At 47.5% G+C, this 23,703-nt stretch overlaps 1 protein-coding gene and 2 long non-coding RNA genes across 5 annotated transcripts in view; 1 reads left to right on the forward strand and 2 right to left on the reverse strand.

Moving 5' to 3' along the window:
* ABHD2 (abhydrolase domain containing 2, acylglycerol lipase) overlaps positions 1-23,703 on the reverse strand; it is a 101,810-nt gene that overhangs the window by 53,139 nt on the left and 24,968 nt on the right. For both annotated transcript variants that reach the window (XM_087856650.1, XM_045813008.2), the window contains exon 3: positions 21,614-21,813. In XM_087856650.1, the coding sequence (XP_087712776.1) occupies positions 21,614-21,807 (194 nt within the window). In that variant the 5' untranslated portion in view covers positions 21,808-21,813. The remainder of the gene's footprint in view (positions 1-21,613; positions 21,814-23,703) is intronic.
* Positions 5,342-8,387, reverse strand: LOC148107552 (uncharacterized). Its single transcript, XR_015722102.1, has 2 exons — positions 5,789-8,387; positions 5,342-5,635 (listed from the first exon to the last, which is right to left on the reverse strand). It is a non-coding gene; the product is annotated as an uncharacterized LOC148107552 (long non-coding RNA).
* LOC123802365 (uncharacterized) lies at positions 15,421-17,316 on the forward strand. 2 transcript variants are annotated; one of them, XR_006782510.2, is made up of 3 exons: positions 15,421-15,622; positions 16,701-16,814; positions 16,908-17,316. It is a non-coding gene; the product is annotated as an uncharacterized LOC123802365 (long non-coding RNA). The 2 variants fall into 2 exon arrangements; XR_015722104.1 differs by having other exon boundaries at positions 16,706-16,814.

Raw genomic sequence — 23,703 nt, forward strand, 5'->3', positions numbered from 1 at the left:
TGTTATATTAAATCGTGTTTCTCCCGACTGAGAATTGAATTTGTTGGAACTTCTCTTAGGTTTTCTTCACATACACTAAACAAAAGACCATTTCTTTGCTTTTACATGTTTTTCACAATTGTAACTGATTCCCTAATGTTAGTGAAGCTTTTTCGTGCGGGAGATCCATCTGGAGGGTAACTAATTTGAATATTCACATTTGATTATTTCTAAGACGAGGCCAGAATGTTAATAAAATCATACTGAGTATCTCCCCAAAGGTAATGAGACCCAGGAGAGAGGATGGGGGTGCTGTGGAAAGGCGAGGGGTGTCTGACTTGGGGAAGCATTTTTATCCGACATTAACGAGGGAGAATAAATTAATTAGGACGAGCATCAATGGGGGGGTGGAGGGCGTGCACAGATGAAGGAAAGCTTTGTGGCAGCTCTGAAAGTCAGAAAACTGAGCTCCGGCCTTGTGTGTGTGTGTGTGTGTGTGTGTGTGTGTGTGTGTGTGTGCGTGCTTGTGTGTGCACAGGGGAGATAAGGAAGCAGGGAAGGTGTAGAACCCTTTTGAGGTCAGGGGGACATTTTATAGATACTTATCCTGGGTCCTAACCTGCCAGAGCTTCCCCTCCACAGGCCTTGAGCCCAGGACCTCCTGCTGCTCCCAGCACAGACCCCTCTGGTCCCTTGGTGGCCTCTCTGCCCTCATCCCGCCTGGCTGACGAAGCTAGCAGGTCTGTGTGAGCCCACCCCGGTGTGCCTCGGCCTTCTCCAGACGTGGAGCCGACCGCGCGCCACACCACCCCAGTCCTGCTGGGGAGGCCACGAAAGGGCTTCATCATTTGCTTCGGGCCTTTCATTTCAAAGTGGCAAGTGGCATAGTCAGCTTCCCAAACACCCATTAATAGGCTCATCAGAAATCTGCTTTGCACACAGCATTTTCCCCCACTGGAGGCAAATACTTCTTCACAGCTGTCACACGTTACATTTTCACTGTCGTTGCTAGATGTTCTATTCCTGAATTGCAGGATGATGCGCAGGAAAATTCCAATGCAGAGATGTTTTGTTTCTGCCTCAAATGACCAAAAGTGGCCTAAGGAAACGAGAGAAATCAGCTTCTCTTCCTGGAACTGGTTTCTGAACGTGGGACAGAGGCCACCAGGCTGCGGGGGCACGTCTATGACCCATCCTGTATTCTGTGGGAGCTATAAAACATGAATGTTAGGGCGACTGGGTGGCTCAGTCGTTAAGCATCTGCCTTTGGCTCAGGTCATGATCCCAGCGTCCTGGGATTGAGCCCCGCATCGGGCTCCCTGCTCGGCGGAAAGCCTGCTTCTCCCTCTCCCACTCCCCCTGCTTGTGTTCCCTCTCTCACTGTCTCTCTCTCTGTCAAATAAATAAATCTTAAAAAAAAAAAAAGAATGTTAGAGAGAACAGGCACAGGAGTTACAATAAAACCGCTTAAAAAGAAACCACACTCTTTTGCTTCAAGGAAAAATAAACTCAGTTTTAAAAAGTTCAAAGAAAACCAGTTAGAAATCCTCAGAATTGTATTCACATGTTAAATGCATCAGATCCTATTATCTTTTTGCTCCATGAACAGCTTTTTGGACCGGCCACACCCCTCGAGATGGAGGCGCGATCCTCTTCCCCGGCCTGGTCTTGACACTGCTTTCAGTAGGCTGGTAGCTTATTAAGAGGCGCCTCCAGGGTTCCACCTGACAAATGCCATCCATGAAAGAGCTAGTCCCGTGAAGGGCCAGTAGGAGACCGTAGTGTAAACTCGCTGGGCTCACCGACACTTTGCCCAGAACCCGCTCCTTCCAGATCTCATGCCTCCTGTTGCTAAATTATGGATTTGGAAAACCTGCTTGTGCTGGCAGAACAGGACGTGTGCGGACGCACAGCCCGCTGAACACCTCTGTTTTGTCCCCGTCTTCCCCGCAGGGACCCCCTCCCATCACCCACACAGATGTCAACTGCCTGCTTTTTGCCCAACCCATGACTGCGTTTTGTCCACTTCTCAGCCCAAGGCCACCTCAAAATCCATGCCCGGCCTGGGCAGGAGGGAAGATGGAAGCCAAAATATAGTTTGTTACTATTCCCAGCGGGGGAAACGCAGACTCTCTAGATGTGAAACTTCAGAGTTTCACCGGAAGATCCACCTGGAATGTCCTCTAGCAACCCTTAAATCAAGAGATGACTTCGAAGAGTTAAAATGTTGGCATGCAACATCAAGCACGTGTCCTGCTTTTCTTCCACGTGCAGAAAATAATTCACAAAACGGCAAGCCGTGAAGTTGGAAAAAAGAGGGGTCCTGAAAAGCCTTAACAAAAAAAATATGCTTCTTTTGTCAGTAATTATTGATATCATTACTAAAAACCCACATTCAAAACCTGACTCCGTTCCCGTTCCGAGTTTGCGATCACGAGAAGGTAAGAAGGAAATTGTACAAGGCTCCTTCAGGCTCTGGAGAGATTGGAACAAATCAGCTTGCACTGGAAAACCCACCACTACAAACATGTTAATTCTCCCTAAATTATCTATAAGTTTAACAGATACACAGTAAAAAAAAAATCATATTTGGAATCAAACAAGCATTCTTAAAAGTTCATATGGAAAACTGAACGGGCTATAACTGCCAAGGAAATCCTGAAAAAGCAGAGTAGCAAGGGGGATTAGCAGCACCCGAACTGCCTACAGTAAAACATAGTTAAAAACTACAAATCTGCGAATGGTATATATTCAGGATTATCGACAGAATGGAACAGACTGGAAACGAGCCTAAATACATCCAAGGAATTTAGTAGGAGAAAAAGATGGCATTTCAGTAATTGGGGTAAAGGTGGCTTGTTCAATGAAGGGTGTTGGGTAAAGGGCAGCCTCTGATGAAAAAGTTAAGTTGGAGCCACACTTCACGCCAGGATACATTCCAGAGAGACAGAGCACTTCAAAACAGAGACTAGTACATACGTGTGCTAGAAAAAAGTGTGCGATTAAAAAAAAAAAAAAAACCCGAAAACAATAGTACAATGAAGGAATTTCTGAGAAAAACAAATCTCTGAAGCCAAAAGAAATAATCAAAAGATTTGACTATGCAAACATTCTTTTTTTTTTTTTTTCTAAATCTGCATGGCAAATACCACCATGGGCAAAATCAAAAGGCAGAGGACAGAGAACAAATATTTGCAATTCAAACCACAAAAGGCTAATTTCCCCAGCACATAAAGAACTCTCCCAGGTGATTGGGAAAAAGACCAATGACCATCAAGAAAATGGGCAGGGGCTCCCAATAGGCAGTTAGTAGAAATGGAAATAAAAATAGTTCTTTAATGTAAAAAAGATGCACGGTGTCTTTCCTAAGAGGACATGCATGTAAAAATCACAGCAGGAAAATATTTTTTATCTACCAGATTGGCAAATATAAAACAGTAGGAGAACCCCTTCTGTTGGCAAGGGGTGGCAGGAAAGAGATGCTTCTAGTCTACTCTACACGGACACGTGCGCATCATAACGTAAATGCAAAATGACGTTACAGCATTGTGAAAGGAAAAGGCTCGGGGCAAGTGAGACCTCTGTCAGCAGACGGATGAAACTAAGGGCTCCCCACTGTGGAATACCGAGCAGCCAGGACGTCCGTGGCGGAAGCGCTTTGTACAGTCGTGTGCAAGGGCCCCTCGGTGATGCTTCATGAAGAACAGCAAGGGGCACAAGAGTGTGTTCACAGTACACTACTCTGTGCAATAAAAGGAAAAGCAACATGTGAGTGTGTATGTGTGTGTAAGTGCTGTTTTGGCGTGGAATGATCAAGAAACTGGGAACACCGGCTGGAGGCTTACACGGGCTGGTTATAAATTGACTCTGATAAGCGTGAGAGCCCGCTGATGGCGAGGACCACGCGGCTGGAGAGAACAAGGTCACACCCCCTGCTGCTTGGGACAGCTTCTGGGAAACAGCTACTGCTTCTTGAGCAAGGTGAGCCCTGGGCTCAACCTACAAAGAAGGAAATGATGCAGGTGCTCTGGAGCTTCTGATGAGAGGAACACAGTTCCAAAGAGCTGAAAGGAGCAACTGTTGGTGGCAGCTGTGGCTGAGCTCTGTTGAAATGGCCGCCCTTTCCCACAGCATGAGAATGCAGAAAAATATTTCCTCAGTCAACAACTCCACCCCTGTGAAGACTCACAGAAGCTCAGGCACTAACCCTTCAGTCTTGTCCACACGACAAGACACAGCGCCGCAAGACCACAGAGATAAGCATGTTCTAGAAAGTTCTGCTAAAGCAAAGTCTCTCTCTCTTTGCACGTGAAGGACAAACGCGAAAGGCAGCGAACGGCTGGTGTCCCTGCTGATACTTCTAACTAGCAACGAACTGCACACGACTGTCAAAACTATGAAGGCCAAAATGTATGTTCAGAAGCTTCTTGATTTTATTTCGCATCGATTTGAAACAGCTAGAAGAAAAAGTTTAAAATTCATCCAAATCCTCACAACCCTTAGGAAACTAGTTTCATTTTTGTTTCCTTTTTACCTGTGCCTATTTGAATACAGAGTATTTAACATAGTTATAATAATAATATACAGATATATAATTTTGTCTTGTGCTCCCTCCCACTCAGTCCCTGTTTTCTCATACACGTGGTCATCATACTAAGTTCTAGATGACCACACACAATTCTACCCTGCTTATCAGCTAGTTTAGGGAGCAAACATCTCTGCAGCACTTTCTATGCGTGCATTTCATAATCTGACTTACCCCTTACAGCAAGTGTTACTGCTGGGAAACCCCCTTCATTTACGGACTAGGAGACCGAGGGTCCAAAGATCTAGTTAGGAGCAGGCCCTGCCTTTGAACCCAGGTGTGTCTGACCTGACCGCCCCCATCCTCTCCCAAGCATCACACCGCCACTGCCTCCAGTGTGGGGTGCGTCTGTGCCCAGTGTCTACTACCAGACACAATGCCGGGGGAATAGCTTCCCATATTTCGTTTCTCCCTTTCTAGATTTTTTTTTTATTTCTGCCAACATTTGTGTCCAGAGTCCAACAAGATGCCTCCTCACCTTTCTCTACTCCCAGTTCCTGCTTCTGAGCAACAACTATTTTCAAGTCTTTTAGGGTCCCTGTCACCCCACACTTGTCTCCGTATTGCCATGCTTGGCCTGCTGGCTCTTCCACGCCAATTTCTGTGTCACCTACTGCATCACCGCTGGGGAGGCTGTCGGCTCTCTTCCACCACCCGGAACACACACACAGCGTCTCCTCCTCTGCTCTTTTCAACCTTGTTATAGCAATATTTCTGGTTACGTTAATTTTCAGTGTTCACATAATTATGTAAAAGTCACAACTAAGTCATGTATCCTTTTTTTTTTTTTTGTAAAGCTCTTTATTTCCCCCCCAGTTTTTGCTTTTGGCATTTCCTCATTAGCTGAGCGCACCAACCGCCAGCTTATTTCCGAACTCTGAGCGACACTGCGTTTCGGCACAAAGGCATCAGGCAATCACTGGTTTCACCTTCTCCTGGAGACACCATCTGGGGAGCCCTCCCTCCATCCTGAGAGGCCCCTCGTCTCCTTCCTGCATCTTGGGCCCCAAAGCCACTCTTCCTTGGCTTCTTTCCTTCCTTTGGTGAAGGCTGGCTGGCTTTCACTAGCCCCTTGAGAAAAAATGAATTGGAGGAAAATTAAAAAAAAAAAAAAGGAAGCCTTTTTTTGAGACCAACTCTCCATGTCTGAAAGTGCCTTTATCTTACCCTCACACCAGGGTGAGTTTGGCCGGTACAGAATTCTGAGTTGGAATCCATTTTTACCTCAGGATTTTGAAGGCCTTGCTCCACTGTCATCCAGCGTGTGGTCTGCTGTTGACGTCTGGGGTCATTCTGACGCCTCATTCTCCTCCGTACGCTCTGTGAGCTTTGCAATCTTGCTTTGTTGCCAGGGTTCCAAAATGTCGTCAAGCGCCTCTGCTGGGTCCTTCTCATTCTCTGGGCTAGGATTTCAGAAGCTCTTTCAATCCGGAGTTTCAGGCTCTACACTCATGGGCCAGCGAGGGGATATTTCTCTGATAATTTCTTCCCTTGCGCTTTCTCTAGCCTTTCTCTGGAACTACTGTTATTTGGATATTAGATGTCTTAGGACTGATCCTCTGGTTTCTCTTCCACTTTCCATCCTTTGTCTATTTATTCTACTTTCTGGAAGAGATCCCTAATTTTCAACCTTGAATCCCTCTATCGACCTTCATTTGCGCTCCAAAAGCTCTTCCTGTTCTTGGAAGTTTCCAATTTTAGTCTCTTCCCGCCACACAGATGTGTGCCTTCTCTTCTTTCCAAGTATGCTCATTATGGGTTTTCTTTACTTTGGGCTCATTTCACTGTGTTTCCTCCACGTCCTTTCTTCTGCTTGCTTTCGATCTGTCTTTCGCGTTCAAGGCTTTCCTCCTAGGTCCAGCGACTCCTGGCTGTCTGCTCCTTCTGCAGGATGAGCTGCCAAAAAGCAGATGCCCACAGCCAGCTGACTACATGGGCAGACGTGCCCGCCTGTGGGTCCCAGCCTCCCTGGCAGAGGACCCTCCAATAATAGTATCTATGGGACTTTTCCCTGGGCCCGTCAGTTTCCCCCGAGGGGAAGCCTCCCCTCTCCTTGGGGAACCTGGTCAGGGCTGGGGCCTTCCATGTGCAGAATCTCCAGCCTGCTGTCTCAGTCTCTCTTTTTTTTTTTTAAAGACTTTATTTACTTATTTGACAGAGACAGCCAGCGAGAGAGGGAACACAAGCAGGGGGAGTGGGAGAGGAAGAAGCAGTCTCCCAGCAGAGGAGCCTGATGTGGGACTCGATCCCAGAACGCCGGGATCACGCCCTGAGCTGAAGGCAGACGCTTAACCGCTGTGCCACCCAGGCGCCCCCTCAGTCTCACTCTTAACCTGCCAGCGTGGAGGCAGAGCTATCACCTGGCTGAGTGAGAGGGGAGGAGATGGGGGGGGAGCTTCCCACCTTCCCACCCTTCTGCCCGTTTTCAGCTGTGTTTCACAGCACATCCTCAGAGGTACTGGGGCCTCTCGTTCGTGAGCCTTCAACTCAGCCCCAATCTTGTAGGGTTCTCACTCTGCAGGTCTGGGTTTCTGCTTTCTCTGGTTTTCTCAGTTAGTTTCTGCTCATTCGTCTGCTCTCCACCCATCTGCTCCTATCTCCTCTCCTGTTCTCTATGCTTTTGAGAATTTGCCCCTTTTTACCCTTCAGTATCACTTTAGTGGGGATTCAGGAAGTGGTGAATACAAACGTGTTCAATCTACTACTTTTAATCAAGACTTTTTAGCTTTTCTCTGTCTTTAAATGATTTCTCTGGGTTCAATTCGTAATAATGGAATCAGCATTTTAAACTCCTTTATCATCTGTGATTCATGTGTTCACTCAGTAAACATTCACGGAGCACTGCTAGGTGCCAGATACTACACTGGGCAGTGAGGACACAAGGTACAGGGGAAAGAACTGACTATGGGGTCCGGGAGACCAGGATCCAGTCTCAATTCCGACACTCTGCGACTCTGGGCAGGTCAATCACCTTGCTGAGCCACATTTACTTATTAAAAACCCGTGTGGAGGTGGGACAAGGAATAACAATACCCATTGTGCAGACTGTTTAATCTGAAGATGAAAGGAAACACACTGAAATCACTGACCTTGGCAGCTAAAGGACAGGCGCCACCCAAGTAATGACAGTATTTGTTATTTGTGTTGTTGTGAACAGTAACTTATTTTACGACTTATCAAGGGAGACAGACTCATGGAAAATCTTTATGCAAACGAACATGCTTCTGTGACGGCAGACCAGGTGCTCTGAGACAACAGAGAGGAGACGCACTCGCTCCGGGTGTGGAGGAGGATATCCAGGGAGCCCTCCCCCAAGAGGGGCTAGCTGTGTTCTCGCACATAAGGAGGCTGTGCAAAGGTGTGGAAGGATCCCAGGTAGAAGGATAGGCAAGTGTGAGACCCAGGAAAGAAACGTAAGGGGACCCGATGTGTTTAGAACACAAGGCGCGAGGAGGAGCCAGGCTGATGCTGGACCTCACCCTATGGGCAGCTTAAAGCAGGGCCACGACACCATCAGATTCGTGCATCAGAGGGCAGCTGAATGGCCTGTGAGGTGAACTAGAAGGGGCAGAGAATAGAAATGCGGCTGTGGCATCAGTCCAAACGAAGGATGGAGGCAGAAGCAATAGAATGGGGAGGAGGGGCACACTGAGGGGGGTCAGCTTAGGAGGTGGTGACTTTTGTCACCATTCTGCCCCAGGCCCCTAGTATTTCCTCTTGTGAAAATTACCTAGGCATATCCTGTACCCACTTATCTATGCGGTCCACCAATGTTCTAGCTAATACTACTAGTATAAAAATAGCTCCAGAGGCACCTGGGGGGCTCAGTTGTTAAGCATCTGCCTTCAGCTCAGGGCATGATCCCAGGGTCCTGGGATCAAGCCCCGCATTGGGCTCCCTGCTCCGCTGGGAGCCTGCTTCTTCCTCTCCCACTCCCCCAGCTTGCGTTCCCTCTCTCACTGGCTGTCTCTCTCTCTAATAAATAAATAAAAGCTTTAAAAAAAAAAAAAAAAAAAGCTCCAGGAGCACCTGGAAGCCTCAGTTGGTTAAGCATCTGACTCTTGATCGGCTCCGGTCATGATCTTGGGGTCCTAGGATTGAGCTCCATGTCAGGTTCCCTGCTCGGGGCGGGGGGGGGAGTCTGTTTGAGATTCGCTCTCTCCCTCTGCCCCTCCCCCCTGTTCATGCTCACACACACACACACTCTCTCTCTAAATTAAATAAATATATCTTTAAAAAATAAATAAAAATAGCTCTGATAATAACAGCTATGCTTACTGAAGTCTTACGCATGCTAAGCACCCTATGAATCGTTTCACACGCTAGCTCTCCTTATCCTCATACCAAACCTATGAAGTACTATGACCCCCATTTTACAAGTGAAGAAGCAGAGACTCAGTGGGGTGGGGTGGCTTGGCCAGTGGGGGGCAGAGCGGGGCTCTGGGTGGCTAATGGCTAACTTCCCCCTCCCCCAGCACCTCTGCCCTCCCCCTTGCGACCATGGTGCAGACTTCATCCAGTCTGGTTTTCTTCTCAGCCAGTTTCCTGTCTTTCTCCTTCCTTTCTTAGCTTTTGTTCCCACACCCATTTCTTTGGTGGCTCTGAGCTGACTTCTTTCCTCGCCCTACTTCGAAACAGTCAGCCTCAAAATCCCCTCATCATTCTGGCCCAGCTCAGAGGCCTCTGGTCCGCCCTTGCCCTTCCTGACTTTTTGTGCTCAGTGCCTTCCTTCTCTGGCTTCCGTGACGCTCAAGGCTCCTGGTTCCCTTCCGAACCTGTCTTACTGCCTGTCTCTGGCTCCCTCGCAGGCTCTTCCTTTCACCCTAACCTGCCACAGCCACCAATCTGCAGTCTCTCTCTGCCCTCTGCCTTCCTCTCCCGGGCTGGGAGCTGGTCTGGAACCTGCATGTCTGGCCTTCAGCTCACACCTGAGCTCTGCTGCCACATTCACGCCTGCCCACCTACTCATCCCACGGAGTGCCTGCAACTAAACCACTTTCCCTCAGAAAGCAGCTTCCCTGCGACTTCTCTATTTCTGTTCACCAATCTATTCTCTCAGCTGCTCAGTAACCTTAACATTATCTGTGATTCAGCCCTCTTTGCCAACACCCAAGGACGTTCCATTAGCCACCACACCTATGGATTCCCATTCTTTCCTAATGCCACAAGTGCTCATGGGATGAAATCCAAACTCCTCCTTTCTGGAAATGTGAGACCCCATGTGATCTGACCTCTTTCTCCCCAAAAGACCTGGGACTCTCAGCTATAATCAGACAGCTCTTGTCACACCACATCATCACAGGGACTTGGCAAGGAGCTGGCCAGGAAGCAGCTGTGGAGACCAAACTGGTGATGGGCCAGAGCACATAAAAAAACAAAATCAAGGGCCCAGTGAGCAAAGGGCAGAGAGAGTGGCAGGTCCAAAGACCACACAAAGTGCACTGAGAAGATCTTTAGGAATCACAAGAGAGATGGTCTGAGTGCAGCCAAATGAAGATCCATGGATCTGGGGGCAGTGGGGGGAGGAGCAGAGTGGCTGTGGGGTCAGGGCAAACCAGTGACAAGGGGGAAATGTGCCAAAACATTCCCCAAGTAGGCTGGCTGGAAGGCTGACAGGACAAAGAAAGAGAGGAGTGCTGGCCTGGAGAGCCAAGCTGGTTTTCTACCGGAAGTGCTTGTTTAAATGATCGATTCTGCTGGTTCCTGCTCACACTGACCTCTCCATCTTCTCTCATATTGCCCCACTCATCCAAACCAACTCATCTCACAGTCACTCAAAACCTCAACAACGAAGCCTCCACAGTACTCCCTCCCTCTTTCTCTAAACTCCTTTAGCATTTAACTGAATTGCTCGTTCTGACACTTCATCACATGGGTTCCTTCCAAAACTATCTACAAACATCAGTGTGCACTGAATGTGTGCGACGTGGCGGCCATAAAGAGTTCAGAAGATTTTAAGAGAGTCGCTCTCCTTAAGCCTCTCAGAATAGAGTTGGCCTGAAGAGAGAGACACACATGGAAAGAGATGGTTTACCTTCCTGTCGTCAGGTGGGAGCCACAGGGGCAGCCCAGGGAAGGCCTAGAGAGTTCTGGAAGAGCCAGCATGTGAGGTGGCCTTGAAGGACGGACAGGATTTTGATGGACACGGAAGGTGGACGTACGAGAAAAAGGATTATGCGTGTATGAGAAGGGATGGGTGTGATCTCCACACGGTGAACGGGCTAGAACAGCAGGTTATGAAAGAGTGATTGACTGACCCCAAAAATATATACGTCTATTTGTTCACTGAGAGGACTCTTCCTTTATTGAAATGTCAAGACGGAAAAGTCCTAACTGCTATGGCTCAGCAGATTTCAAATTAAAATATATATATACTGTTTCTCAGTTCAGATTAGAAAGGAATTAGTGATCAAGCTTTTGTGATCTGGCCCAAAACACCAGTTCAGGGTCTTGCCAGCAGGAGAATCTGGTGCGACAAGTCACAGAGATGTCAGGCTGGTTGTGGCAACGACATTTGTAGTCCGTGGAAAGGGGGAGGAATACGTGACCTGCTGCTTCTCATGGATCTCTCCCCTCCCAGGAGGCCACAGCTGGTTCTGGATCAACCCCTGACCTTCAGGTGAGAAGGTTTCCCGAATGCTCTGGGTGATGGCCTCTTTTAATGGCTACCTCAGAGGGAAGCCGTCTGGCTCGATGCTGCGCACCGGTGCTGACCTAGAGCCCTCACTCCATGATTAGAAACCAGCATGGGCAGAGACTTAGGGTGGTTCCAAAGCTGCCATAAGGGCTGACTCACTTCCGTGGTTCATGGCAACACTGCACCGCAGGCAGCCACCTTGGGCAGATAAACAGCTCTGAGCAGCGCATGGCCCTGGAGGACAGTCATCTGGGGTGGCAACAGGGAGGGCATCGCATTCAATCACACGAAACATCAACCCGTCAAGGATTATAGCTTTCTGTAGCAGTAAAAGCTTCGTTTCCTAGGATTTCATGGAGGGGCAGATCTCCTTTAGAAACCCCGGAAAATTCCTTCCTTGAGTAAATATTCTGCCACCTGGTAGACAGTGATCCTAAGGCCCAGCGCCCCCCCCGCCCCCGGCCCCCGCCAGACTCCATCTGCAGGGAAGTTATTGTCCAGACTGTTGAGGAGGACCGGGCTTCCTGTGTTTGAGCTTCCGACCAAGTGCAAACTGCAATCAGCTCTTAACCCCACAGTGCTGCATGGAAGCAGTGATCCCACTCACTCACCCTCTAGAAAACACTGTCCACGTTCCTGTCTGCATTATACTTTACCAATAAAGTAGATACTGTTCTGGGGCGCCTGGGTGGCTCAGTCGGTTGAACATCCGACTCTTGATTTGGGCTCAGGTCTTGATCTGGGGGTCATGATCTCAAACCCGCAATGGGCTCCATACGGAGCCCACTTAAAAAAAATTTTTTTTTTTAAGTAGATACTGTTCTATAGTATGAAGCGTACTGTCTGTCCTAATGACGGGAGACGAGCTGGGCAGCAGGCAGAGAAAGAACAGTTTGAGATCAAAATTGGGAACCACTGAATTTACAGGGGCAATAGAACGTGAGAAGCTGGTAAAAGGTGGCCACTTTTAGAAAATAAAATCAGGTCCATTTCCTGCTCCTGGGTATTGGGCCAATTTTCAGCCCAAGTGAGAAGGACTGCATATTGAGAAGGACCACAATGGGTCTGATCCCTGGCAAGTCCTATAAAGTAAATTTGGTTTAGTAAATAGTTTATGTAAAGTTAAGGATGATTGGTGGACAAAGATGGACCCCGGATCAGGTCTGGGAAAGACTGGAAGGGGGGGGGTGACTCAGCAATGGGACAGGTTTGCTCAGAGCAGAGGCCCATCTGCCCATCTGCAGGTGCGGGTCTAACTCCGTGTGATGGCGTCAGTGGTAGCACATGCCGCTTTTGCTTTTTATTTTTTATTTTTATTTTTTTATTTTATTTTATTTTATTTTTTTAAAGATTTTATTTATTTATTCGACAGAGATAGAGACAGCCAGCGAGAGAGGGAACACAAGCAGGGGGAGTGGGAGAGGAAGAAGCAGGCTCATAGCGGAAGAGCCTGATGTGGGGCTCGATCCCATAACACCGGGATCACGCCCTGAGCGGAAGGCAGACGCCTAACCGCTGTGCCACCCAGGCGCCCCCCGCTTTTGCTTTTTAAAAGACGTAGTAGAGCCCTGAAGAATAAACCCAGGCTAACAATAGGGCAATGCGTTGGTCATAAATTTTTGGAAACTGGACGTGATTGCTTTACGGAGGGCAAGACACCTGGAAGATGAGCCTCTTCCCAACTGAATTAAATCCAGGGAGTCTGGAATAGTTTCGATTCTGAATCTTTTAGATCTTTCAGCAATTCCTGCATGAAGGCACAGTCTCTAACAAAAACCTACAATCTCGGGGCACCTGGGTGACTTAGTCGGGTAAGCATCTGACTCTTGATCTCAGCTTAGGTCTTGATCTCAGCCTTGTGAGTTCAAACCCCACACTGGGCTCCACGCTGGGTTTGGAGACTACTTTAAAAAAAAAAAAAAAGAAAAGAAGAAGAAAAAGCAGCAGCAGCAGCAGCAGCTACAGTCTCTACCCGGGTTAGAGAAAATGAATGAATTTCTCCATAGCTGCAGCTTCATCATCTTAATTCAATACAAGCGGCCTCAAGGAGGACAGCACTTTCCTCCTGGCCTCCTGATAGGTGACCTGCTAGGGCAGAGACAGTGCAGGTGGGCAGCATCTACGAGTTCAATTAAACCTGGCCACTGGTGAACCAGCCACCTGCTCCCAAATGCATACGCATTTACCAAAACCTCACTCTCCAATGGCAGAAGACAGCGAGTAACAAGGAGGGGGACCAACTTATCTCTGTTAGGTACTTCCCCGGTTTTAGCATTGAAAGCCCCATGTTCTGGGAAAACCGTCAGTCCTGGGAATACCGGGATGTTTGGTCAGCGTAGGCACAGAGGACGGTATCTCGGGCTTAGTGAGTCTCATCTTGACAGTTTGCATTTGGGTCATTTCATTAGAAACACAAGCGATTTTAAGATGAAGTCACCCGAAAACGTGACCTCACTGATGCTGACCATCAATAATAGGTCTCGGTAAAGATGATCTTGAGTCTTTCGTCTTCAGGTGCTCTTTTACAATGTAGACCGCAAATGTGCTCTGAAGGTCTGCTGCCTACAGAAGGGGCGCGTTGGGAGCGCCACAGATCGACTTATCAATAGTTAATGGTTCACTACAAGCAACTAAGGAAATATTTGCACAGTTCTTAAAATGGGTAAGGTCAGGTCAATGGAATTAAGTCACTTGGCAGTTAGGAGTTTATCCTATAAAAAGCACAAAGCTTTAGTGTTCAGCCAAGGAGGAAAGGATCTAAATCCGATCTGGAATGTCTCTGTGAACAAGAGGGAATTAAGAGGAATTTAAGCCCAAAATAATGAAATTCTTTTCAACTTGAACTCACTATAAATATGCTGTGCTGGCTGCAGAATTTCCACCCGGGGGAGGCCTCAGGGGCAGCAATCTGACTGGAAGGGAGTGTGCGAAGCTGCATTTACACGTGTTTTATCGAAGACTGCAAACATCAGGTGGCTGTACCCAAGCCCCTCGCCCTAACGTCTCCCCTGGCACTGCCGCTGCAGATAGACAGCCTTATAAGGAAGGAAAATGCAAAGAGTGGAGGGTCTTTAATACCTCCACGTATTGCACTATCAGAGTGATCTGAATTAGTGCTTTTCTCTGTAGCGTACTTTTAATTATTTATTTATTTGAGAGAGAGAGAGAGAGAGAATGTGCATGAGCAGAGGGAGGGGGAGAGTGAGAGAGAGAATCTCAAGCAGACTCCCAGCTAAGCACAGAACGCCACGTGAGGCTCTATCTCATGACCCTAAGATCATGACCTGAACTGAAATCAAGAGTCAGACTCTTAACCGACTGAGGCACCCAGGCACCCCTCTAATTATTTAAACGTCCCTGGTACACAAAAATCATGTGTCTTGCACATCTGTGACAAATACAGTGTCTTTATATATAGGATTAGGCTTCTATTGGGGGTAGATAAAAGAAAAACGAATATTTACTGTTAGGAAGTAGAAGATGTATGAAGCAATAGGGATGGAACTGATACTGTTTGAGAGAAAAATCAAAGGCAGATCTGCTCTGCTGTCTCGGAATAATTAGGAAGCATAGTTGTGCAGAAACCAAGTAAAAAAAAGTGCCTCTGGCAAGTTTCTACAATGAAAAAGTTTAAAAAATGATCCTCCATGGGGCACCTGGGTGGCTCAGTCGGTTAAGCCTCTGACTCTTGATTCTGGCTCAGGTCATGATCTCAAGGTTGTGAGATTCAGCCCTGTGCTGGACTCCACACTGGGCGTGGAGCCTGCTTAAGATTCTCTCTCTCCCTCTACCCCTCTCCAACCCTCTCTAAAACAAACAAACAAACGAACAGTCAACACAAAAAACCCCCACACATCCTTCTTTAATACCTCCAACAATGGGATCGGAGGAGTAGATCCTCGGATGTTGGTTAACCAAGACTCATGGCAGGGAATCAAACATGGGGACTAATTATGAGGAGCACAACAGTTCAACAGGATTCTTGTTTGGAGTTTGCACTCCAGTGAGTGAGAAGAAACTGGGGAAAGCACAGAACACAAACCCCATGAACCGTCTCTGGAAGGGTCACGGTGTTTTTCTGCCATTCTCTTCCGAGTGTCTGAAGCAGCCTCAAAGAGGAAATGCCCAGGGAGGGGCACCACGCATGATCGGTTTGGAATGGGTGGGGCCCTCACCCCCACGTCTCAGGTACCTCTCACCCCCACGGAGAACAGTAACACCCAGCTCTTCTGAATACAGGCGGCAGCTGGTTGCAGATGACAGCTAGTACGGTTTATTCTCTAGGACAGAAAGGGCCCACAAGCATGTGGCTGGGGTTCTGATCCCACTGCTTCCCTTGCCCAGACCCTGCAGAGGCTCCTGGATGTCTCCTGTGCCCAGTGAAAGCACCTCACCGATCTGTTTCTCGGCTTGTCTATTAGGTAAGCACCCCACCACGCCCCTCCTAAATGCCCTCATCTTTAGCTAGACCATGACCCGCACACACAGGCTTGCTCAGGAGTGAAAAACCAGAAGCCTGGCTTCCCGCAGGGAATATATAAATTTCAACAGCAGGCTTCCAGAGATGGGGCACCTGCTTCCTATCTTCACTTCCTCACCAGGGCCTGGTGATGGAAGCTTCAACGAGGCCCAAGGGAAGGGTGGAGGCTGCAAACTGCCTTTGTGCATATCTGGGGTTGCCCTGCTTTCATTTAAGACCGAAACAACAATCCTGTGAGCGGGAGGGAGCAGTGCGGTTTAGGATGTGCTAAATGGACACAGAAGCCACAAGCTGGGGAAACACACAGGCAGGAAGAAGGAAGAGGGGCTCATTCTGACTTAAGAGGAAGGGGGAGAAATCAGGGACAGTTTCTCAGAATAGACGCTAAGTTTTTCTTACAGAAGAGGCACTTTTGTGGAGAGAGAAAGGAGGGGATTTGGGAATAGCCCGGGGCAGGAGCTCAGGAGGCCGGCACTCAATGGGCAGTGGGAGCAGGTGACCAGGCGGACAAGTAGGCTGGCGTCACCCTGCAGTGTGTGTTGGGTGCGGCCTGCTTGAGGAAGTCAATTCAAGTGGTATTGTGACACATGGGTGGGGTAGAGGCCGGGAGGTGACTCAGGACACTCCTGGAAAAGCCCGAGGGAGTGGTACTTACACAGGTACATACATATGCAAAAGGTCCTCAACTGTATACTTAAGGTTTGTGCATTGTACTATATGCAAATGATAGCTCAAAATACCCTTTGTATTTAGAGCACAGAAAGAGAGGGACCAGCCCATGCCCCTCCTTTAGATGACAAAACCCTTTGGGTTTTTCTGGGCCTCACACAGAGCAGGCTGGAAAATCTGGGAGGGGAGATGTGATTTCCAACTAATAAGGCATGCAGAGCTTTAAGGATAAAGTAGATTAATAAGAGATGTGATTGCAGAAGCTGACTTGTTGAGTGGGTCACAGTATCGCCTTTTCAGACTCTATCTCTTGTTTGTACTGAATGTAAAGTGATTGGCTCGTTGTCTAGCACAGAAGAAGTCAATGATGGAGGGGCAACTCCCAGAGAGTCTGAAGGAACACGGCAGGTTATTGGAAAAAAACTCCACCAGGACCTTGGAACTTCAAGCCTCTAATTCTTTATGTAAGCCATTTTCACAAAGTACGGCAATCTGTTTTCCCAACACGCCAGGAAGTGGGGAAGAATTGTATTACTATCATTATTCCTGTTTTGCAGATGAGAAAACACAGGCTAAAATATGAAGAAAAGAGAAACCAGCTACGCTGCTGAGATTATAACCTGTAAAGATTCCTCTCGAAAACAGTTCGGCAATATATATAAAATTCCTTAAACTGATCACATCTTTTTAAATAGCAAATATATTAACAAGAATTTACTCTAGGAAGCAATCACATCTATACAGGCCTCCACCACAGCAATGGTTATAATTACAAAGATGTAAAAATGGAAAAACAAATGCCCGATAAAATAGGAAAGTGGTTAAATATGTTATGATGCTTTATACGATGAAATGGCATTACAAGTTATCAATGGAATTTTTTACACGATATGTTTCTAATTGAAATTTTCAAGTTGCCAAACAGTTTGTATAGTATCAATCAATGTTGTTAAATAATAAACATGTATGTACAAAAGAGACCAGGGGAAAAAGGTTCTTTAAAAAACCCCAAAAGTCGAAGAGGGCTAGTGCCAGCTTGTCCTAGAACACGGGGGATGGAAACAGGAGAGGGAAGATACTCAAGGACCTTCTCTTCCGGTTCTTGTCCTTACTCTGTAGCCACGACCCCATCATCTAAGCAGACTTATCTGATGCTCGGTGATAACAGTGGTACTAGACTCAGGTTACTCGTGCTAATGGGCATCACGGGAGCTCTGCCTGTTTCAATTTACACAGGAGGAAACCAAGGGCCCGGAGGGCTGTCACTTGGTCCAGTTTTCCATGGCTAGTTTAGAAGTAGAAGGCCTAGGTTTCCATTCTAGTCCAGATTTCAATTCAAGGCTTTTTCTCTACACCGCTGCTGCCAAAAGCCATTAGGAAATTTGAATGGTTGACAGAATTTAGCAGCTATTAAAAACCAAATGTTAGAACATACATAGCACTGTGGGCAAGTGTCCACGGCATAGAGCAGGCCACCCAACACTATACAGACCCCTGATTTGGGCGGGTGAGAGGGAGTATCTGTAGAAGAAAAAGACCCAAAGGGATGATCACCTAAGTAATAATGGGATATATCTCTGAGTAGGAGAATTATAGATGATTTTCATGTGCTTTATTTTTCAGTTTTAGAAAATGAATATGCATTAAATTTTTAATTCAGAAAAAAGTGGGGATTTGTAGCATCATCTAGATTTTCTCATAATTTCTGAACCAAGCTTTAGTCTCCTTGTTCCACAGAAAGCAAACATGTCTTAAGAACAAAAAAAGTGAATCACTAGGTAAATATTGATCTGTCGCTAAGTGAACAAGAGACACATCATCCCATGGAAGCAAAGTTTTCCTCCAGACATTAAAAGATGCATTTCTAATGTATCTTTGGATAGATTATCTTAAAACAGAGTAAAAAACTAACTTTAATGCTGGAAGGGAGGGAAAAAATCTTTATTCTCATAACATGTTTTCAATCTTCACCTTTCATCGGCTTTTTCTATACCAGAACAGCAGGGGGATATGCTCTGATTCCACACATACGTCATAATAACAGGCAGCATTCAGTCAGGGTCATTGAGTAACACCATTAGCTTGCGGTAAATCAGTTAACTGAACTTTCTAGCCCAGACAATTGTTTGTGATGGCTGCAGACAGGCTTCCTCTAGGAAAAAAAATCTTCAGAGTCTCAGGAGAAGCACTTTTACCCATAACAGACATGTTTCCTGCCCTCGGCTTCAAATATATGGGAGGCTGTTACAGAAATGTGACACAGAGAAAGAACATCAAGGACAGTGGCTTCCGACAGAGTGATTAAAATAGAAAGAGGGTCACGTGGGAATTGGAAGGCCACTTTGGGGCTAGTCCTGCTAAAGACTCTCATCCCGGGCTGGCCCCTTACTGCTCTCTGCTCACTTCTCTCCTCTGCACCCTGAGAGGTGTCTGTCCACCTCCCCACAGGTAAGAGGGGGACGAATGCTGGGTTCCGTTACCCTCTCTGCTTCTGGGAAGTTTCCTCAAAATGAGAGGAAAAATGAGTCCAATCTCAAAGCCATTAAGAAGCTTAAATGAATAATGTCTACGAGAGACACGCAACAAATTTCAAATGCAGGAACGATAAGAAAAGAGGGTAACGTGAAAACATTCTGCTGATAGGCTAAATGAGTGCAGGATATAGTTATTCCTAAAATTAGAACCTAAAAAAAAAAAAGAGGTTAGTTGGGGCGTCTGGGTGGCTCAGTTGGTTCAGCATCCAACTCTTGATCTCAGCTCAGGTCTTGAGCTCAGGGTCCTGAGTTTGAGCCCCATGCTGGGCTCCAGTGTGGACGCTACTTAAAAAAAAAAAATTAAAAAAAAAAAAGAGGTTAGTTAAAAGATGGAGGGGAAAAAGTGAATCCTTTTGTCCTTTGATCATTTGTCATGTTCAAGTCAGAGCGCTTGGACATTTAGAATTTAGCTGTGTAAGTAATGTTCCAACATGCTCAAAGGAGGCTGGTCCTATTCTCAAAGGGATGGGTCTTGGAAGGAAATAGTTTCTAGGCAACTTGTCCCTTTGCACATACTTTCAAACCATAGCTGAGGCTGATCTCCATCCTCCCCTAATTTGGGTTTTACCAGGAGGGAGCTGGTGACTGGTTAATGACAGGGGTGGTGCAGTGGTGGACACCACCACGAGGTTCCAGGAGATCTGTGGCCAGGGACACACTTCCACACCAGGACAGTGGGTGGGGCCATCTCAACAGAGTCATGTGGGGCCATACCTTAGGCTCAGGGTGAGAATGTGCCAGGGAGGAAAAAGAGCAAAGAGAACTGTTAGATTTAATGTTTCTGAGGTTTTTTTTTTAAAGATTTTATTTATTTATTTGACAGAGAGACAGCCAGCGAGAGAGGGAACACAAGCAGGGGGAGTGGGAGAGGAAGAAGCAGGCTCACAGTGGAGGAGCCTGATGTGGGGCTCGATCCCACAACACCGGGATCACGCCCTGAGCCGAAGGCAGACGCTTAACCGCTGTGCCACCCAGGCACCCCTTCTGGGTTGTTTTTTAAAGGAAGACATGAAAAGAGGTAAAAACCTGCCATAATCAACTTTTTTTTTTTTTTTTTACTTTGAACAATTAGTATGGGATCAAACCGTCCGTGACATTTATTTCTGGAGCCCAGACAACAGCAGCCCTTCCATGGCTTCTCCTAGTTACTCAGGAACCCATACTGGGTAGAACTTTGCATTTAGCTACATTATTAACTTACATATTGACCCAACACTTTCGCTTTGTTCTCTAAAAATGAGATAGCCAAGGAACTTGGGTCTAGCTGGGTCCCACTCAATATGAGAATAGGTGCAAATGTCACTTGCCCATCAGGACTAGTGAATTCTCTAAATTAAGTACTGAAGAAAGATGCCGGCCGATGTGGAAAGCATACAGATTCTGTGAACCCCTGTTAGGTGAGGAGCTTTTTCAGTGCAAACACTGCTGAATGAGAACGCTGGTCTAATGCCCGGTTGTGGGCTACTCTACCCCAGCGGTGACGTGAAGATCCCCCAGCACGGGCAGTTCCAAAGTCAACATGATGACATTTACACCGTACATGGCACTCCCCACAAGTATTAGGCAACGTGACAGAGTTAACACATCACTCTCCACTTGATAATAACTTTTGAGTCCCGGCATCGCTGTTAAAAGTAAACAAACTCCATGTGAACACCCCAAACACCCAAAGCAATGATGGCAGCTCTTTGCCCCTGGCTAAGAGCATGTAAAAATCAACTAGACAACGGCACAGGATAAAGCAAGAACCCAAACTCTCAGATGTGTCTGCTGCCCACTTGTCCACTCTTAGAAGAGAATCATTTACCTGATGTCACCAACCCCCTAGAGGGGGTGAAAGGTTATATCAGGAGAGGGGGAGAGCTCCTCCTACTCTCCACTGAGTTTAGTCCTCAGGCTGAAGGGACACTGCTTAGTAAGACAGTTCTAGAAGCGGCTCCCATCCTAAGCCACTCCCGCAGAATGGCATAAAGAGGCACAAACAGGGAAGCAGCAATAATGAGCAAGGAGGAAGGAATTCAGACCCAGGAGAGTAGGGAATGCTTCGTGCCCCAGGCTTGGCCTGAGCCCTGAGGGAAGACAGATTTATTCAAAGGACATCAACATGGAAAAATTTAACCACACACCTCTTGAAAACAGCGGTGACAGGGAGTGTAGATTCCCGTTACTTCACCACTATGTTTCCTCTCACAGAAACAGTGCCCACCCTCGCCACCTTGAAAATACAGTCCTGAGGCTTCGCAGGGAAACCCGGGTCACTCGCATTTCAAGTATTCTCTGAGCCGACGTTCAGTACATTTTTCAGTAACGCAGATGGAGAGTACCCAACCAGTACATCTGTGCTTTTTTTTGCGAATTAATTCTATTAGGTAAGGATGGTTCCTCTGCCCTAGGACTGGCAACAATACACTTGAGAAAGGGCTAGAACACAGCCTAAGTTTTCTGTATCTACCTAAAAATGACGACTGCTTTCTGCAAGGCCCATGCCATGGATGCTGACACCACCGTGTGGAGGAAGGGATGTTTCCAGGCAACAAAGAGCTCACCCTGTCCCCTACCCTCCAGGAGTCAAGCACCAGGTTTGCACTGAGACTGTGGCTATTTTAACGCCAGTGACTCGACTTTACATGGATGCCTTAAGGACACAACGTGGAGAAGATTCTTCTTTGAACACTGCACCAGCCCAGCAGATCGGCGGGTGGGCATAAGCAGGTGTGGGGTCTACTCACTCTTTGGTCAGAAGAGGACAGGACTTGAGCAGAAAGCGTGAGAGCCCCGAGTCCTGGAAGTAGAGGTCAGGCGGGGCTGTGGGGCTCTTCAGATTCAAACAGCGGACGATCACATACAACACGGCAGCCACGGCAGCCAGCTTCACCCCGTCAAACACGGCCGGGAGCTCGGGGGTCTCTAGCATGGCATTCATCTTGACCTGCGGAGCAAAAGCACACGTCTAGGGTTAGAAGTACAGTGAGGAGGGGTGGAGCCCCCCACACCAAGAGGCAAAGCCCATGGCAACATGTCGCAATTGGTGTATGTCCATAGGGCCACCCACAGGGTGATTCAAGCCCCCTCAGTGGACTGGCAACAACCCAAACCACGAACAGTCTCGTGCACTGGTAAACTGGGTAAGGTTTTGTTTTGTTTTAAACCGAATGAGCACTTCTAAGATAAGCAAATTAGAAAATGCTGAGCATAGCATCCTTCGGCAGCAGGAGAAAGAAGTCCAGCCAAAGAGGCTCAAGCTGGACTAGAGGTGGCCCACTGGCTTCCGTGGGCTGGCAGCCGGAAGTGGCTCTGCACCAGGTGTGTGTGAAGCATCATGTTTACAGCCTGGGACAGAGACGTGCGCGGGACCGCTACTGCCCGCAGGTGTGACCACACTGCCCACCGCAACCCCCCCCACCCCCCACTGTCAGAGCAGGAGGAGACAAAGCAAGCTGGGCCTGACTCTGCCATCTGCTCCTGGTGGCGGGGGAGAGGGCAGCCCCGGTGCTGGAGTCAAGTTCCAACTCAGCCCAAGGGACAGCGATCCTTGAGCCTGGGTTTCAGGCGGTGTGAAATGGAACTTGGCCAATTGCTTTCCTCACTGAAGGTACCTGACAATAACCATTAGTCCAAAATCCAGACCAAAATTAAAAATTGGGAGTGCAGAACACATGTATGCAGGCCTGGCTTTTCCCCAAGCTCTCCTGCTATTTGATCTTGTGAGGTAGCTTTACCTTATATACAACACACACACACACACACACACACACACACAGCCCTACACACACCCCTTCCAAACACACAAAACCAAACATCAACAACAACAAAAGCAATAGCAACAAAAATCCAGTCTTTTCCTTGCTGCTTAGCAGCAAAACAGAACATTAGCTGTTACCTTAAAAATCAGCGAAACCACGAGCTTAACGCAAAGAAGAAAATGGTAACTCACAGCCAAGGTAGCTATGGCAACAGCTTCCCTGGAACGGTGTCAAGTAGCCTCTGCTAAAAACAGTCAGCATGAGAACTCTGGTGGCCCACAGTGCAGCCAGAACGGGCAAGACAAAACAATCTCCCAAAAACGTGTGTGGGGCATGACCAAATGAACTCTCTAGAGACCTTCAGCGAGGCCAGTGGGGTCCGAGAAACCCTTTCCTAAGGTCAAGGTGACGTTGGCAAACACGGGACCGAACACGCTGCCGATGACCTCTGGCAGATGTTCCAACTGAGTGAGGAAAGGCAATCAAAAATCAGGGCTCAGCTAGCCTTCCACCATCGGGGCAAGAAAATAATTTTAAAAATGTACCCAACTCGATTTTGAATCAAAATATACTTTCAACTATATCAACCTTTGAACCTTTATGATCTGACAATTGCCTTAACACCTAACTTCTGGAGACGTGTCACCGCACTCCTGGGGCCACGTCCCCTAAAGCCTGGCTACTTATAAACCCCCAAAACAGGATTCTTCACTTGGGGTCTGTGGGTTCCCTATGGAGTTCTAGGGTCCAGGAACCCCCCGAAATTATATGTGAAGGCTTGTGTGTATGTGGTTTTCTGTGGCAAATATCTGCAGATTTAAAGATTTATTTGAGAGGGAGAGAGAGCGAGCGCGCAAGCGAGCACATGTGCTCTGGGGAGGGGCAGAGGAAGAGAGAGAATCTCAAGCAGACTCCTCACTAAGCACAGAGCCCGACATGGGACTCTATCTCATGACCCTGTGATCGACAATCTGCAGATTTAATCAGGTTCTCCCAAGGGGCGTGTGGCCTAAAAATGTACACGGCACCCGAAGTATTCCATGGGTTTCCCCTACAGCTCTGGTCTCCCACCTTAC

This window comes from Ursus americanus, chromosome 28 (genome assembly GCF_024610735.1).
Source record: "Ursus americanus isolate L20-20 chromosome 28, mUrsAme1.1.p, whole genome shotgun sequence".
NCBI lineage: Eukaryota > Metazoa > Chordata > Mammalia > Carnivora > Ursidae > Ursus > Ursus americanus.